Source organism: Pyxicephalus adspersus, chromosome 6 (genome assembly GCF_032062135.1).
Source record: "Pyxicephalus adspersus chromosome 6, UCB_Pads_2.0, whole genome shotgun sequence".
NCBI classification, from domain to species: domain Eukaryota; kingdom Metazoa; phylum Chordata; class Amphibia; order Anura; family Pyxicephalidae; genus Pyxicephalus; species Pyxicephalus adspersus.
The window spans coordinates 44,123,086-44,141,448 of record NC_092863.1 but is presented as its reverse complement, the minus strand read 5'-3'; the positions used below and the strand labels follow the sequence as shown (position 1 = coordinate 44,141,448).

The following is an 18,363-nucleotide window of genomic DNA, read 5'->3' as shown; positions in this document are numbered from 1 at the left end:
CAAAATACCATCCACAAAATACAGCGCTGGCACTGGACCCCATAGGGCCAGCCAATAGAAGAATAATCAAAGAAAATTGAGCAAAAACCCCCAAAGGGTCTATCACACAATATAAATGAGATATCATCTGAGTAAAGAGGGTTTGGGGCTAATGAGCATCCATTTAAAGGGGCTAAATAGACTACATGCATAAAGAACATACCTAAAAGATAAGAGAAGAAAACACATAAACCAGGAATCTAGCCCAAGTCACAATACAGGGGAAAAAAAGAAAGAATGGAATAAGAGAAATTTGAGAGGGGTAGGAAGAGGGTAAAGGATGGGATAGGGAAAAGAAATGAAGAAGAAGAAGGAGAATACACAGATGAAGCTTTAAGAACCAAGATCTGCAGATGATAAATTAGCAGAGATAAGCTCAGCTCGGAATCAAGTGGATTCTTACATAACTTATAGGGACTGTAGGTCTGTTCTTAAGTTGAATTTGTATGTAAGTCGGAACAGGTACATTATTTTAACAAATGCAATTAGGACAGATGTTTGTCTCAACATAATAATAGGCAGCATGGTGTCAGTTACTGTATAAAATTCTCACTGTGAGCTAATCACAAACAAAGCAAAAAAAAAAAAAAATTATGGAGCCTAGACATTCAATTCAATAAAAATGTTTGGAGCAAGCTGTGATGGGTGAGCAAGCTGAGTTTGTCTTGGTCACCAAAGAGTTACAAGAGCTTGCAGAAGCTCAGTCTCAGCAGTGTTTAGCAAAAGATTTCTTCTGCAAATAATGCAAACCTATCCCTCCCCTCCTATCAAGCCTCCGTCCAGCACACAAGCGAGCTGGGAGGCACCGTTTGTATCTAGGAGTTGTCCATATGTTGGATGTCCTTAACCCAGGGACTACCTATATCCCATAAACTATGAATGGCTGGACATCCCCACTAAATGTGAAGCATGGTGCTCCATTGAGGGAGACAATGCCAACACCAACATCTATCTGGCAAGGTAGGAGAGAATCACTGTAAGCCCCTCTGTTTTAAAGTATAATTTGGTCACAACGTTATCTGACTTTCCGGTCAAGCTCAGGCAACTGCCATTTCACTGACAGTAAGGGCAATCTCATGACAAGGAGGTAAGGCAGAAGATGGACCAGCAACATGAAGCCAAGGAAAATCAGGCCAGAAAAGCTAAAACAAAACTACACCTGAAAGGGAAAAAGACTCCAGCAAATAAAGGTAATAACAAGTATCTTGTACAATTTGTTCTAAAGTGTCAAGCCATAAAAACAGTTCTACTCCAAGCACCATTGCTCCATCTATTACATTTAAAGATCTGTAAAAACATAAATAAATGATAATTCATAACAATGCGAACTAAAGCTAATTATTGGCACATCTGCGTCCCTGTCCCTGATCTGCTTTTCCATTGTTTAGAAGAACAGATGTGTGTCTCAATGATGTGGGTGAATGTGAAAACAACTTTAAAGCAGACATGTTCTCAAATGTTAAAGTCTGTCTCCAGGCAAAAAGCCCCAAACCCATCCAACAGAATCTATTTCCTAATTGTGAAGTAAAATCTACTTACCTAATCTGCAGTGTTCTGCTTCCTGTCTAAGGAACCTCTGATCTGCTGCTGCAATGGTGCCCTTCTCCCAATCCTTGCCTGTCCCTTTTGCTGACAATATTCTTCTTTTTACCAATTTTATTGGACCAGAAGGAATGACTCCAAAGATCACTCACCCAAGAAGACTAAAGAATGACTGTGAGTGCAAGACAACAATATCTTGCTCCTGTGCACAGCATCCTGCACTATCAGTATATTGATACATTGGGCCTGATTTATTGAAGCTCTCCAAGGCTGGAGAGGATACACTTTAATCAGTAAAGCTGAGTGATCCAGCAAATCTGGTCCAGGACTGAAAACATTTACTTACAAATAGCAAATGACTTTTAAGAAATACATTCCAGGTTTGCCAGATCACCCAGGTTCACTGATGAAAGTGTATTCTCTTCAGCCTTTGAGAGCTTTAATAAATCAGGCCCAAAGTGTAGTGCTAACATCATAACATCAACAACTCTCATGCATCATGCAGGGAATGGGGACCAGGCGCATCAATGACCTAGCATCAAAATGGGGGAGATATGTAATTTAAGTGACCTTAAATGTGACATGGTTGTTAATGCTAAATGGGTTGCAGTATTTCAGAAACTGTTGGGATTTATACGCTCAATAATCTCAAGGGTTCATTGTCTGAAAGAATTGTCTGAAAATGCTGTCTCCCAGCTCCTGGTATTCTTTTCCTCCATTTTTCTCTCCTTTTCTGTAAGCCCATTGATATTGATATCATGTTCAACACTTTCATCAGTATATATATATATATATTTTTGATCCCGCAGGTATTTCTCTTTAGGAATCCCCTACTGGCACTTACTTTTTCACTATTTAACCTGTGAGATATCGTAAAAGCCTGGGACATGTAAGTTTTTATATCCCTATAGCATAAACATTGGTATATATTATTTATTATACATTATTGTTATTATTATTAATAAAAAATAAACAGGATTAATATGGCACCAACAAATTACGCAGCGCTGTACATTAAATAGGGGGTGCAAATGACAGACTAATATAGACAGTGACCCAGGAGGGGAGGACCCTGCCCCAAAGAGCTTACAATCTAGTAGGTGGGGGAAGTAACACACAATAGGAGGGGGATATGTAGTGGTGGGAAGTAGTGACGGTTTCAAAATACAGAAGAAGATGGGTAGGCAAGTTTGAAAAAATAGGTTTTGAGCGCTCTTTTAAATGAGCAGAAAGTAGGAGCAAGCCGAATAGGACGAGGAAGACCATTCCAGAGAGTTGAGCAGCTCTACAAAAGTCTTGTATCTGTGTGTGTGATGAGGTTATGAATGAGGAAGTCATTAGTAGGTCATTGGAGGTGCGGAGAGAGCGGCAGGGGGAGTATTTTTTTACCAGGTCAGTAGGTAAGTAGGACCAAAACTGTGGAGGGATTTGAAGGCAAAGCACAGGAGTTTGAATTTGATTCTAAGTTGAAATGGAAGCCAATACATGTGATTTTAATTTGATTTTTTCTGTGATACCTCCTTTGGGTAATATGTACCCTAATTATTCATTTGTTGGATCCTCTACATAATTTAATCCTCAGTGCTCAAGTAAATCCTATATATGCATTTCCATTCCCATCCAACCTCAATTTACACGTATATATAAAATAGTCTGACACTATGTATTTACATAACACTAAGCACACCTATACTGTATATATAAGACCAAGCACACTATAATTTATTAACGCACTATTATAAATCAATCTACTTCTAAAACTATCTCACTTATATGAAATGTACCAAAATATGTTGCAAATGTATAAAATTGGTCTTTACTATTTTTGAAATAGTAATTGTCTCTGTATCTGTACTTACCTACCTATTCACAACATAAACGTCCTCGATTTTACCCCTGAAGAAGCCAAAAGGTGAAATGTGTCGGTAAAGAGACGTATAATGTTATTATCATTTTTTTTCGGTATTGGCTTTGGTGATCTCTACCAAGTACCCAGAGTATATAGAGTTTACTTTGTATAGCTTACAAGGTCAAATGCAGTCTGAATGTTTGGGGATGGACTTTTATCAACAAAATTGTTTGGTGTAATGATGTTTGTTCTTTTGTAAATGTATGTGAATTGCACAATTAGAACATAAATTACATTTGCCATTGAAAAACCCCTCTTTCTTCTTGTTCCCTTCTGTTCTATTGTCTGAAAAGGGAAAATATCCAACCAGCAACGGTTCTCTAGATGAAAAAGGCCCTATGGATGGAAGAGGTCAGAGGTCACATTGACCAGAGTTGATAGAAAGGTACCTTTAATAGACACTCCTTACAACAGAAGTATGGAGAAGAACATCTCTTAATGCACAGCACTCTCCAGGGAGGTGCAGTACAAAACAGCTGGTCCAGGGATCATGGAGGTACTTTTGTCCCTCAGTATTAATGAGTTGGAGCTTGTCCCACACTCTTCATGGATGCACTTTCATAACGGAACTAATTTTTTTTAAAAGTTTTTAAATAAAAGTTTATACATAAACCTTACCTTTGACTATTCTATACCGGAGAATATAGTCAGTTTGTAATATGAATCAGGAGTTTAAAAGTTTCCAAATGAAATATGGCAGAAGCTCCAATCCTTTCTTGCTCAAAGCAAAATAGGTTATTTTTGAAGTGTTTACTTTTACCTAAATAAGCATTCCATATTCACTTTACAATCCCAATCCCATAAATTGACAGCAACCAATGCCATATCTTCTCCACTAGAGGGCAGCAGTGCGGACAGAGCTCAGATTAAAGCAGTGACCGAATGATGCTGCATCCGACATCTTCCTTAAGGGAAACATACTGAAAATAACCCTGTCTGGCATTATAAAATGTTGTAAACACACGACACACTTCACATAATCTAAAAATGCGTCACGTTAGTTATGTATTTGAGAGTAGAAAGATTCCTTACATTTCAAGCACATAACACAACACCGAACTAAAGGAAGGTGTGACAAGTTTCCCGCGACGCCCCGGAAGTGACATCACGAAGTTCATTGTGGATTTGAATTTAATGGCGGTAAAGATCGCTGCCAGGTGAGTGAATGAATATGTTTTGTTATTAGAGGCTGCGCCCGGTCTCTGTATATTGGCGGTCATTGTGGTGTGTGGTCAGCGGTGCCCAGCCCGCGGTGTATGGCCTGCTATACAGGCTGCTGAGCTGTGCAGTGCTATAAGGGCGGTGCTATGGTGGTACAGCTGGCTGTCACCATACAACTGTCAGCTGGTATTGGTTGTTCTATGTTAGCCATGAGGGGCTCAATTCATGCAAATCGGTATATATCACACCTGCACTACCTAATGCACAGTACACACAACTGATTTACATAGGGTTCTTAAAGTGACCCTTCCACCACACAGTCATGTCTACAAAATAAATAACTTTGTTTATTTATCTGTCTAGCATAACATGTATTGTATTGTAAGACTGAAAAAAATAAAACAAAATTTTACCCCCCCCCCCTCCCCCGCAACCATTGTGGTTTCTCCTGCCAGCTAGTAAGTCACTATAGTATGTAGGTACTGATGGAAGAAACCACTGCAGGTTATGGGGGGTGGCTTTAAAGTGGAACTAAGCCCAAATATAAAAACAAAAATGCGATCAGACAGGTTGCCTGATTGCAGAAGGGGCAGGTTATGTTTCTTCTGCAATAAAACAATCGTGCTTGTCTTTTTGCAATCTCTAGTATAATGTGCACTGTTGTCCTGTCTGGTATTGAATGAACTGCAGTGCGCAGGCGTGCGACTTATGTCATTCCAGCCTGGCCAATCAATATAACCTCCAAACCTGAACATGGAGAATAATCTGGTGATGGAGCAAGGGGAGGTGAGTTTATTGAAAAACAATTGCAAACAGGCAGGATTTATTTTATTTTATTGCAGAAGAGACATTGCCTGCCCACATTGCATTAAGGAACCTGACTGCTCATGATTTGTACTTTCAGTTCCACTTACCAACCACAATAATAATAATAATACACAACTAACAGAAATTCAGTGTATAAATTCTTCTACAGGTGAATCATTTTATAAACACGGCTGACATGCCTACCCAATATGAAATACACACAAAGGAGCTGCTTTACTTGTATTTCTTTTCATCAAGTCCTAAGAATGACACTGTCATTAGAGAATCAAGGTGGCTGCCAGTGCTGAATATTTCTTGTGAAAGCTCTAGTTGTCTGCCTTTTATGTTGATGCCTTAGCCTAAATGATTTCCTCAGTCACTGGCTTGTAACAAGTACAGAAAAATATTCTGACACTCATATATTTATTATTTAATAATAATATTATCCAGTGTTATAGCGCAAACATATTACTCAGCGCAGTACATAGTCATGTTACTAACTGTCCCTCGAAGAGACTCGCAGTGTAATGTCCCTACCATAATCATATGTCATTAATACGTTCTAAGGTCAATTTTTGGGGGGAGCTAATAAAACTAACTGTATGTTTTTGGGATGTGGGAGGAAACCAGAGTACCAAAAGGAAACCCACACAGACACAGGAAGAACCTGCAAACTCCACAGTGGCTAGAGTGCTAACCACTGAGCCAGCCATGCTTGTTCCAGGTCTGAGATAAAGTGTGTTGATGCCAGTGGTAGCAATACATTTTGGGAGGTCAGTGGGATCCAGAGGAGAAGTATACAGCACATGACATTAGAACAAAGGGACAACAGAGGACTGGCCAACTTGGGCACATTTGTACCTGTGAGTTAATGGGCCCTTGTTTACAGAAATGGAGCTGGCAAGGGACCTGAAAAAAGACATAGTGGTGACATAGTTTTTTTTTTTTTACTAGATAAACAAACATGCAGGGAGGGGTTAAAGAGGACTGTTCACCTATTTCTGACCTGTTTTTCTGGTTGGTGTTGTGATCATCTGCCTTCCTGCATTAGTGTATTGCAGATACCTTTCATTTTAAATTTACATGGAACTCAAGATATTGTTCATTAAGATGAATGTGCTGTCTCAATGTGCAGATAGACTAAACACTTATTTCTAGTAAAAGGGCTTCTATTGGAAGATTTCCCCTCACCTTCTGTTCCTGTGAGAACGTTGACATTTTGGATATCCCAATACTTTGTTAACTAAGGCAATAGGGAACAAGGAAAATATGGAAAATATAAAGAGTGAATCTACCCAGCTGGTAAACAGATTTATAATGAAATACAATGATGAGGTTCTGACCCTTGTGTACTTCATTTAAAAAGCATTGGCTTTACATATACACATTAAGGAATACAGTTACACAGGTTTTTACAGTTCCCTAAGCAGCTTTAATAAATAATAAAAAAACAGTTCCTATCTATGTACAAATTCCAGTTAAGTCACACAAAATCTAACACAAGAATGTCAAAATACCAATCAGACAACTGGAAAGGTCAGCAGTTGCTGCCTCCATATTTCTCTGATGGCAGGTTTTCAGAAGCAGAGGTTGGCAGTGGCAGCCTTCATCTTTGTGTTGTGATAAGATTACTTTGGCTAGGTGAGTTCAGCCTTTCTCTTCTTACACTATTAAAATGCCTCATCACTGTGCTTCTTCTCCTTCATTGTCCAATCAACATGCTGGGAGTGGATCTTCAAACAAACTAAGGTTGGGTTTCTTGGCAGGGCTTGGGTCATAGACATTATCATTGCTGTTTGAATAGAATAACACATTTCTTTTTTATAAAAAACATGAAGTAATTTATTTTTTCAATTTGTTGTTTCAGAAATGTTAAAATTCAAGTTTGGACCACGCGGGACCACTGATTCCATATCTTCTGAGCCCATTACTAGTAGGGCTGCACGACTCAACGGCTTTTTCCAGGTGCCAATCTCATCTATTTTTTTTTTTTTTTTTACTAAAATGGTTTTAATGCTATGTGTAGTGTTTTATAATGTTGGAGAAAACAAATAAATGTACACGTGCAATGGTTCTCGTCTGGTATTCCGCTCAGGGCTGACATTGGACGAGAATCTTGCGTGTGTACAGCGCTCATCGTCCATCATCCAAAAGACCGTCCTGGCGGATCCACGGACGATGGGCAAGGAATGATTGTAATGAAAGTGAAGGGGAGAGAGCGCCGTGGGGTGCCGCTCCGTCCGTTTCCCCCTCCTCTCTTCTCCCCTCTTCATAGAGCAGAACAGTGCTGTATGTACAGCACTCCTTCATGCATCGTGTGGTTGTTTGTTGTAAAGGATCGTAAAAGATCCTTTCCAACAACAATTTTTGCACGTGTGTACATAGGCTTAATCTCATGAATGATCTAACAGATTTTTAGGTTATATATAAATATTTATATATTTAAACAGGTATTAGTTAAAATGTTATAAACATAAATATAGTTCAGATGTTGTAATGAGTAATGTAGCAGTAGTAGATGCAGCACAATTATCAGTGAGACTGAATCGTCACCTTCACAAATACATTTTAATGACTTTCAACATAAGACTACAAAAAGCTTAAATGAGGAGAATCCGAGAAACAAAAAGCACACAATTTGCATTTTGTTTTTGGATACACTGGTTGGAAGGAAAGGATCTATAAAGACTTTGTCATGCATTTGAAAATATTTTACTCCTCTTTGGAGGTCTGTTTATATATCATTTAAGTTTGAGTTCTGCTGTGCAGTTCTGTTAATTTTGTTCTTTTTTACTGCTTAAACTAAAAAGAAATATATTTCATGAACTGATCAATATAATGAGTAAGCTGCAGATGGCTATACTGATAGGTGCAGCTGATTGGTGCTTCAATATTAAGGATCCACTCCTGTCTAGAACTTTCTGTTTCCATGCAAAATACCTGTGTGAATAAATATGACCTTGTTCTGACTTCTTATTTGCCGATTGTTCACCTTTACTGTAAATGAAATTATTCTGCCACAATTGGCATTCAGCCCAGGTAGCCGAAACAGCTTCTATCTGAAGCTTAAATCTCTCAACGCATGCAATCAGGATTTTTTTTCAATCTGTAGAGTGCTTTGTCCTCAAATTTTAACATTGACCAGTCCCAAGGAGCTGTTCTCAGATGATTGTTGACACCTTTGCTTGTTCTTGCCACTGGTGATTTAAAACTGAACACGCAATTTTCACATCACAACAGTTCTTTCTGAAAGTAGTCCACTCCACAACCATAGTGCCGCCCTACCAATCAGCTTTGTGATGACTAGAGATTATATGCATAGAACGATTGAGTACTATACCCGCCATTTTAGTTGGTTAAAGTTAAAGTAGCTGAATGGCATTGCTGAATTACAGTATGATATGATAAACAATTGCAATTTTGTAATAAAAAAACTTAATTTCTGCTTTTTTTCCAGCAGTTTTGCTCATCAGTTGTTACCTCCTTGTAACTACTTACTGTCCTGCCAAGTGATGGCTGCATGACATTTCTTAGGGTGACATCACCCTATGTTATGTCTAATAACATGCCCAGTTGTAGTCTTTATCAGAAGCTGAAATTACAGAATTATATCTCAGGAAAGAAACTGAGGATAGAGCGTTATTCTGTCCTTGACATTCTATAGAAAAAGCATCACCACAAGGACTTTCATGTCAGGGTAACCAACTATTATTTAAATAAAAGATGCAAATTTAAGAAAATGAAAATTACTTGATAAATGATGTTGACATGCTAAAGCTTTTAGTGGTTGGACATTAGGATTGAGGAAGCCCATCTGTGCAGAATGGTGTCCGTGGTAGGGTTAGAAAGGAGCATGTTATTCATAAATGGAGCTTTAGGTTGGATCTCCCCCTCTGGCATAAAGCAGACCGGTTCAGTGATTACAATATTGTTGAGTGGTCCAGTCTTTTCTGAATAAGTCTGTAAATAAATATGGCCATATGTAAATCATTAAGTGCAGCTGTGTCTAGACCAGTGGTCGCCAACCTCTTCAGACCGATGAACCGCTAAACTTACCGGCTCTGGACCACGGATGCGCGGACAGCCAGGTGTTAACTTAAAGGGGAAGGAACTTCCCTTTAGTGACGTCATGCTGCCAGAACCCGCCCACTCTCCCATCACAGGTCTAAGCCTGCGATGGGAGAGTGGGCTGTTTGTGTCTCTGGACCTGCGCCTGCAATCAGTACGGGTGACATGGTCCACGTCTCTGGCTGGTGCACCCTTCCAGCGGGGGTTTTTGTACTGATCTCGCTCAGGGGTGCACCGGCCAGAGCCGCAGACCACCAAAATTTTCACGTGAACCACCAGTTGGCAACTGCTGCACTAGACAGTATACATTGAATAATTTGCATATTCTCAGTCATAAAAGAGCTTTTAATCAACCCTGCTTTCACAGTGTCCTGAGTGTAAGGGCATGATTTATTAAAGTTCTCCAAGGCTGGAGAGGATAGACTTTCATCAGTGAAGCGCAGTGATCCAGCAAACCTGGAATGGATTTCTTCAAAGTCATTTGCTATTTATTAGCAAATGTTTTCAGTCATGGACCAGATCCATTCCAGATTTTCTGGATCACTCAGCTTCACCGATGAAAGTGTATCTTCTCCAGCTTTGGAGAAGTTTAATAAATCATGCCCTAAATGTGATGGGGTGCCATTTATTTATTCTAAATAGCACCTCAAGGCACCTTTTCAGGGAAAATAAAATGTAGCTCAACATGTGCCAATGCACTAATGTGTGTTGCATTACATTTCTGAAAATGCTGCATGCACCTTTTTTATGGTAAGTTATGGAATAGTGCATTTGTTGTTTTTAAAAGCCTTGCAAGTGGTATCCTGTAAACACTCAGATGCCACCGCAGACTCCTCTCTCAAAAGCTACCTTTCCAACTCTTCCTTTTTTCCTCATTTTAGATTCTGAATTTAGAGCATGGAGAAACTGCCGACCAAACATGGCTACTGCCCGCATCTCTCCCTTACTGGATCCAAAACATTTAGATCCAGTCCGTGGAAAGTTCAGCAAATCATCCAAAATTTTATTCAAAGGAGAAGCATATTTAGCCAGTTCTCTTGTTACAGATGTCCATGGGCTATTTGTGGCCCAAGCAGGCAAGTCACAGACTTCCTGCTCTCCAATTAATTGTTCAGCATACTTACTCCCCCTCAACAATCTGCACACCATTTTTAATCAGCAAAATTTAAAGTGTAAAATGTATTCAGAAAGATGCAAGCATACATTGATGAAAAACAATGCAACAATACAGGCAAACATATAGCAATCAGTTTCATAGTTAGTGTTACTTAGCTTCACAGCGCCATAATGTGTAGAAAATCTGTAGTATAAAATACACAGCAACTCCAATCGTCCACAAATAATTACTTGTGAAATTTTGTTACCATGCTTGGTATTAGAGCACAAAAAACCTCAGCAAATGTATGTGTGAAGAAAGCACCATGACAGAAGTGGAGTAGACTTCAGCAAGGACCAAGGGAGTCTTCAATCTCACAGCATTTCCTCTCACACACTTTATCAGCACATTCTTGTTGTGTGGAAGTCACAGTGTGCAGGGAAATGGGACTAGTCACTTTTGGCAAAGGTGTTGGCTATTTACAAATGTGCAAACAGAAAGAAAGGACTTAGAACAAAATAAAAAAAAAACTTTGCTTTATAGAAAGGGGGTTATCTACACTTTTATATAAAGTAAACATTTTGGTGATAGATTCACTTTAAATCCACCCATCTATTTTACATCAAATTGAAAATATTTTTTAAATGGTAATCACCAGAATCAGAACATAATGCACAGTAGAGTAAACAGAGCGGGGTATGGTAAATTAAAAACAAGCTGAATTGAATTTCATAGTTCTCAACTATGTAAATAGACATTTATTGTTTTACTGAAAGAGTGGCATGTATTCTTTCAGGCAGTAAACCATGAAACTATGGAATAAACCAATACTTTTTAATTAGTCTACTCCTTTCTGCTGGTTTTATGCGGTCACTCCGCAGTTGTGTGACAGTGAGGGAAACGCAGTCCCCAGAGATGTTTGTCTTCCACACTTATAACAAAACAGCTGTTTATTCAAAATGCCTGGGTCCCATCTTTATAAATCAGATTGCTGTTGGTAGCTGTTAAAAATACCTGATATTAAAAAAAAAAAAAAAAAAAAAAAAAAAAAAAAAAGTTATATTTATATTTGCCTTACCACCTTCTTCCGCACCACTTAGCATAATGTCATCATTCATTCAGGAAGATTGCACATCAAGCAAAATCTTCACAGGACACTACAGTCCATTACAAGAGCATCATCTCGCAAAGATTTTAGTTGCTTTGTATTCTCTAAGATCTTGATCAGGGTTTCTCAACCTTTTTAATATGGGGAAAACCTTGAATTAACTTTTAAGTATTTAGGGAACCCCTGCTACATATACTATATCAACAGCTTACAGTACATTAGTGTGGTGGTCAGACATCTTACATGTGGAAGAAATGGCAACCATACAGATAGCCAAAAAGTTCACCTGAGAGCCCTAAATTGCTAATTGCTTGAGGAACCCATAGCAACCCCTAGAGAAACCTTAGGGACCCTGGTTGAGAAACTGTGATCTAAGGAGAAGTTTGATATAATCCTCATATAGATGTCATAGCTGATAGGCTGTTGTATGTAATTAATATTAAGCTTTATGTGTATTTTTTTACTCCCACAAATAGTAGGCAATTTGTGCAAAGGAAAGCGTTCCTTGCATTTTACTGAAAGATGTGCTTTAAACCAACCTAATGCAGTAATTACCAAGGAAACAGCTGCTAATACTGTATAAAAACATCTTAAGGTTCAGGAAAGTAGCCAACACCGATTGTAGGTTTAATTAAAACTTTATTATAAGTGCAATTGAATACAAAATGTATAAAAATACACAGAACATGACTAACATGTTCTAGCACCCTTTCTCAAGCTAGAAAAATAATCTCTTAAATATTTTGTTTTGGGTATAGCGAGGAAAGGCTAGACCAGGGGTGGGCAAACTTTTTGACTCATGGGCCACTATCTAAAAAAAAAATTGACAGACTCATTACGTCATGGCACCTCCTCAAAGACAAATAAACAGGAAATGTATCTGCTACAAAATGTTCTCAGCATTTCCAGACAGTCTCCTATCTAAGTACTGATTAGATCTGACTGTGTTTAGCTTCAAACCTTAAATGCATTAAAGTGCTATATCTATAAGCATTATATAAATAGGCATTATTGTTGGCATTTGTTTAGTAGATCCAATTTACGTGTTCTGTCTGAATATGGGTTCTTGAACATTCCACAGATCTTACAGAACTGTATGTAAATTGAGGACTTACTTAAACTATCCAAACCATTTGTATCTAGTCAGGCAGATCCTTACATTACATATTTGTGGGTAGGTTTAAATGATATTGTACGGGCAGATTGTAAGTTATATGATGCCCTATAAACTGATGTTTTATGTTTTTGGTTTATGATTTCTTTTTGTGGTGTTGTGAGTTATCTGTGTCATGCCATTGGGCCTGATTTAATAAAGCTCTCCAAGGCTGGAGAGAATACACTTTCAAGAGTGAAGCTGGGTAATCCAGAAAATCTGGAATAGAGTTCTTCAAAGTCCTTTGCTATTTGTTAGCAAATATTTTGAATCACTCAGCTTCACTGATGAAAGTGTATCCTCTCCAGCCTTGGGGAGTTTTAATAAATCAGGCCCAATGTGTAATTGTGCTAGGAAGAGGCAGGATAAAGGCTCATAATGAACCTATTATGAGAAATATAGAGGTTGTCATTGCTAGCTTCTTTTATGTAATCTGGATACCTGCCTGTCATTCTAAGGCATTAACCTGGGTCAATACTTGAAGCAAGTAAATCCATGTGACAGCTAGACAACTATTCAGCATTTTCAGAAGATCACCCCTGGCAGCCTCTGTATTTTTTTCCAAACAATTATTTAAAGGGATTGTTGTTTTGTAGTTGTACATTTTGCTCTTTTTGTTTTTAGGGAAAATCGTCATGTCTGCCTCAACTTCATCAACAGCAACTGTCAGCCCTCAGCAGGGAAGGACTTCTAGATTCCTTATTTGTACTCTTCGAAGAATGCAACAGTCCAGCCTTGATGAAAATAAAACATGTGGCAAACTTTGTCAAAAAATGTAAGTTTTTACTATTAACTTGGCTCGGCTTTATTTGAGATATAGGTCAGTAAAGTAATATAGTAGTCGGGTGGGTGCTGAATTTCATTTCTGCATGGGTTTTTATTCACCAAATTATTTGGGGAGTTTCAGTCTTATTCTTGTACGGATCCAGCATTTCCCTTCCTCACTTTCCTACATAACATTTTGTGCTGCTGCTGGTGAAAGCTTGAAGAAAAATACTATAAAATGTAATTCCTGGGTGAGGGTTGCTGATATCACACCCAAGACAGAGGCACCAACAGTGGTTTAAGGTCTTTTTCATGTCTGCTCAAGGAAGACCTTCACAAGTAATTAGATTAAAAAAAAAATAAAGGGGAAATATTAAAATATTGGTCTGATGACAGGGTTTCAATATCAAGGTTATCTTTATCCAGAGCAATGTTTTCCAGACCTTCTCTTAAGCCCTATCAACTGTGGATACATTGCAGGCAACATCAAATATTTTCCGGTGCTGTAATTAGCATCTCGGTCAACTCATCTCAGGCAACTAAGCTTCTGGTGTTACTGTCAACAAATTAGGCACTCATAGTGGAACACCAGAAAAAGTGCGGGAAACACTGTTCTAATTAATTTTTTACAATAAATCATAGCATTGACATTTGTAATAGATGTGCTTTTCTTTCCGCTCTAGTTTTGTTGGGTGCTGTCATAAATCAAAATGTTGAGTAATATTGAGCTTTGAAACGGGTTGGTTGTCATTCCCTGACACAGGATAAAATTCGGGGTATGTTCTATGTCCTGTGCAAAAAAAAAAATAAAATCACCTGCAGTGTACATTTGTCTAGAAGTGTGTTGCAATGTGCATGATAAATTGGAAAGGTGTAAAAAAGGACTTGATGTTTAAAAAGGGGGACTGGACCTTCAAAAGTTGCTAAAGTAACAACAGTACTAAAAACGTGATGTTCTGGTGTGCGTGTAGATCCTCATGTAACCTAAGGTCTGGACTTACTCTCTACCCTCACTTAAAATGCCACGCCTCCCAGCTCTGCCTATGTCCTTCATAGATCATATACTAGGTTCTCAGGTGTACAGTATTCATACATACAGTTGATTTTGGAGTTTATATCAGCTTGAAGAAAAGTTTAGACCCTTTTATTGGTTGGGACAAGAATCAAAGGATGTATCTGAAGACTGTAATATCTACATGAAGGGACTCCAAGATGCCTGCTGTACCTCACTGTTACCACAGGCTATACTTTGCACTGTAATTAAAACTACAACAACCAAACTACATTTTTTGCTTATTGTTTTATATTAATTGTATCCCTCCTATGGAATAAACTTTCTTCGCTTTGTCCGTGAAAAAACAGCAGGTGTGAACCAAGAAGATAACAATGGACAGTTTTCTTACTTATGTGCTTGTTTGCTTTATTTATTTTTGTGTTTATTTGGCATTATTATTTTTTTATTTAAATTTAAGCTCTTATTTTTACTCTTCCATATTGTTTATTATAATTTGATCAAGCATCTGTTTGTTTGTTTTTTTTTGTTCTGTAATATTTTGCCTTTTTCTGTAATATTCTTCTTCTTTCCAGATTCAGACACTGTTGCAGATTTACGTGAGCTTCAGCCCAGTGTAAAGGATTTTGATGTAAAGAATGTTATTGGACGGGGCCATTTTGCAGATGTGCATGTTGTCAAAGAGAAAGTGACCGGAGAAACCTTTGCAATGAAAGTGATGAAGAAGAAAGCAATACTAGCACAAGAACAGGTGCATGGAGTGCTTTATATTTCATGACCAACATTTGTTAAGTAACAATATTAACAATAGTAATGCTTTCTGCAGTGACATTAATGATGAGCTCTATGGTCATCAGCCAATTAGTCTCTAAAGAGCATTGGTGAGCAAAAAATGCATTTCAGTTGACATGATGTGTTTGAAAGGTATGTTTATCATACAATGCATTGCATTGATGTGTATTTTTGCTTGGTTTGCAGCTGTAGCCAAAATACGCAAAAATACATTTATACTTTATATAAAAAAAGTTGCATTGCCCTACATTTTATAACACTTGGTGTAATGCATTGCACCACATTGCTCAGCATTTACATGCAGTATGTTTCTTTTCACCAATGCACTTAAATTCATTATATTGGTGGGCATATGGGAAACAATGAATGTCAGCTTGTCTTTTTCACTTGAGCTGCACTAAACAACCCTGCCCACTACATGTGATGTGAATAGGTCCTAAAGATTCATACCGGTTGGTTTATGACCATTTCAGAAAAAACATATATTAAAAAAATACAGAGGGTGACTTATTATTTCTAAGTGGGGATGATTAGGCTATTTTAGCAAAATTGTTATTATTATAAAGATTGTATTTCCACAGTGGGAGGAATATTCAGAAAATTAGGTCAACTTTCTCCATAGCAAAAATGTATATTTGCAAGTTTATTTTAGGTATTGCAAATTCCTTAAACATTGTATTGTCACCAACATATTTTGTTGAGATGGGAGGGAACATTGCTTCTGAGGAACCAGTAGTTTAAAGCTGCTCCTGACTGTTGGAGTTAATTGCAAAATCAGTGGGCATAGTGGGAATATTTTCACCACTATGTACACCATGTACAAGAATGTACACCGTGGTAAAAGAATTCCCAAACATGTTAACTGAAGGATATGTGAATTTGGATGAAAAAACACAATTGTTTACTTCACTAAGTAACATTTTCTTTGTTTTATAATAATAATAATGTTTATTAATACTGTTTATTAATAATAATAATAATAATATTAATAATCTGTCACTGGGGCATTTATTCATATATGATTTGCTATCAGCATAAAATGTTAGCTCATGCTGGAGTCAAAAGAAAACAATCCCACTATTTCCACTTTAGACTTATTGATATTCTACATATTTATCCATTAATTATATATTTTTTCAATGTAAATCAGTTTCATGTGATTTGGTTATAGTGGTTGTTACAATTAAACTTCACAAAAGGGATCACAGAATAAATTACTGTCCCCTGTTTTAGGTTTCATTTTTTGAAGAAGAGCGAAGCATTTTAAGTAATCACGCAAGTCCTTGGATACCTCCACTACATTATGCCTTTCAAGATAAAGAGCACCTTTATCTGGTAAGTAACATGTCAGGTTACGGAAAAGCTTATTGATGGTGGCACTGTATGTTATTATTTATGATTATTATTGTATTAATATAAATTTGGCTGAACGTTGGAACATTTACATAAGAGAATAGATTCTATGGGTTATAGAAAAATATTTACAACATTTATGGCCTATTTCCATTTAGGCACTGCAGAAATATGAGCTAAATGTGAACATTTTTGCAATTCATCTTTTCATGTTTGTTCTGTTGCCACTCATTGTTAATAAAACTATAACACAATGCACCCCTTGAGTGCTTGTTAGTTCCCCTATTGTATTAGCTAGTCTCTATTTTGAATCTGCCAACTCTGTCATGATGTTAGGATAATATTTTATGTTTTTATACTGCATTCCTTTAGCATTGAATATTGTTTTCCAAAGCATCATAATAAGTGTAAAACTTTTGCACAGGTCATGCAGTACCAGCCAGGAGGAGATCTGCTATCTTTGTTAAACCGTTATGATGAACAATTTGATGAAAGTATGGCTCAGTTTTACTTGGCAGAAATAATTCTGGCTATTCATAGTGTTCATCAGCTGGGTTATGTACATAGGTAAGTAAATTGATTAAATAATAACATTATTATAATATACAAGACCAAGATGGTTTTATGATGTCTAGACATTGTATAGCAACCAGTCACTTGGTCTTGACAAAGCACAAAGCAAATTATATCACTTTCTACGAATTCTACCAGTTCATCTGGTTACAGTGCAACACTGTGGTGTCACACAAACTCTGCTTTATGGTAAAATAACTGATGGGACATAAGTTTATATTGTATCTTTTATCACCATACTAGAAAATGGATCTGCTTTTATTAATATTGTGTTATATATGTATATATGTGTGTAAACACAAAAGTAATTGTGTTTACAGGGATATTAAGCCAGAGAACATTCTTCTTGATCGGACTGGTCATGTTAAACTTGTAGATTTCGGTTCAGCAGCAAGAATGACTTCAAATAAAATTGTAAGTATGCAAGATTTCTTCAAATTCACTTGTATGACCTAGGAATGATATCACATTCATGAACTTCTCTCCTTCTAAATTAGGTGAATGCCAGCCTTCCTATAGGTACACCAGACTACATGGCTCCTGAAGTGCTCACAGTGATGAACGGTGATGGGAAAACCACTTATGGGCCTGAATGTGATTGGTGGTCTGTTGGCATCATTGCCTATGAAATGTTTTATGGAAAATCTCCATTCACAGAGGGAACCTCAACAAAAACTTTTAATAACATCATGAATTTTCAGGTTTCCTAACTTTTTTTTTTCTTTTCCTTTTCTGTTTTTAAAGAAATTATTTAACAGAATTTTATATTTATTTGAATTTTGTTTCAGCGGTTTCTGAAATTTCCAGAAGAACCAAAAATCAGCAGAAACTTTCTGGACTTGATCCAAAGTTTGTTGTGTGGACAAAAGGAAAGACTGAAATTTGAAGATTTATGCTGTCATCCATTTTTTGCTAATGTTAACTGGGACAATATCCGTAACAGTGAGTAAATAGAATGCAATGTTTCATGTCACATTGTACTGAA

General features: G+C 37.3%; 1 protein-coding gene across 2 annotated transcripts in view; it reads left to right on the top strand.

Moving 5' to 3' along the window:
- Positions 1-4,517: 4,517 nt before the first annotated feature.
- The window catches only part of CIT (citron rho-interacting serine/threonine kinase), a 70,726-nt gene continuing 56,880 nt past the window's right edge, over positions 4,518-18,363 (top strand). For both annotated transcript variants that reach the window (XM_072415477.1, XM_072415476.1), the window contains exons 1-9: positions 4,518-4,647; positions 7,326-7,423; positions 13,508-13,658; positions 15,236-15,411; positions 16,686-16,787; positions 17,230-17,372; positions 17,699-17,792; positions 17,876-18,079; positions 18,167-18,320. In XM_072415477.1, the coding sequence (XP_072271578.1) occupies positions 7,328-7,423; positions 13,508-13,658; positions 15,236-15,411; positions 16,686-16,787; positions 17,230-17,372; positions 17,699-17,792; positions 17,876-18,079; positions 18,167-18,320 (1,120 nt within the window). In that variant the 5' untranslated portion in view covers positions 4,518-4,647; positions 7,326-7,327. The remainder of the gene's footprint in view (positions 4,648-7,325; positions 7,424-13,507; positions 13,659-15,235; positions 15,412-16,685; positions 16,788-17,229; positions 17,373-17,698; positions 17,793-17,875; positions 18,080-18,166; positions 18,321-18,363) is intronic.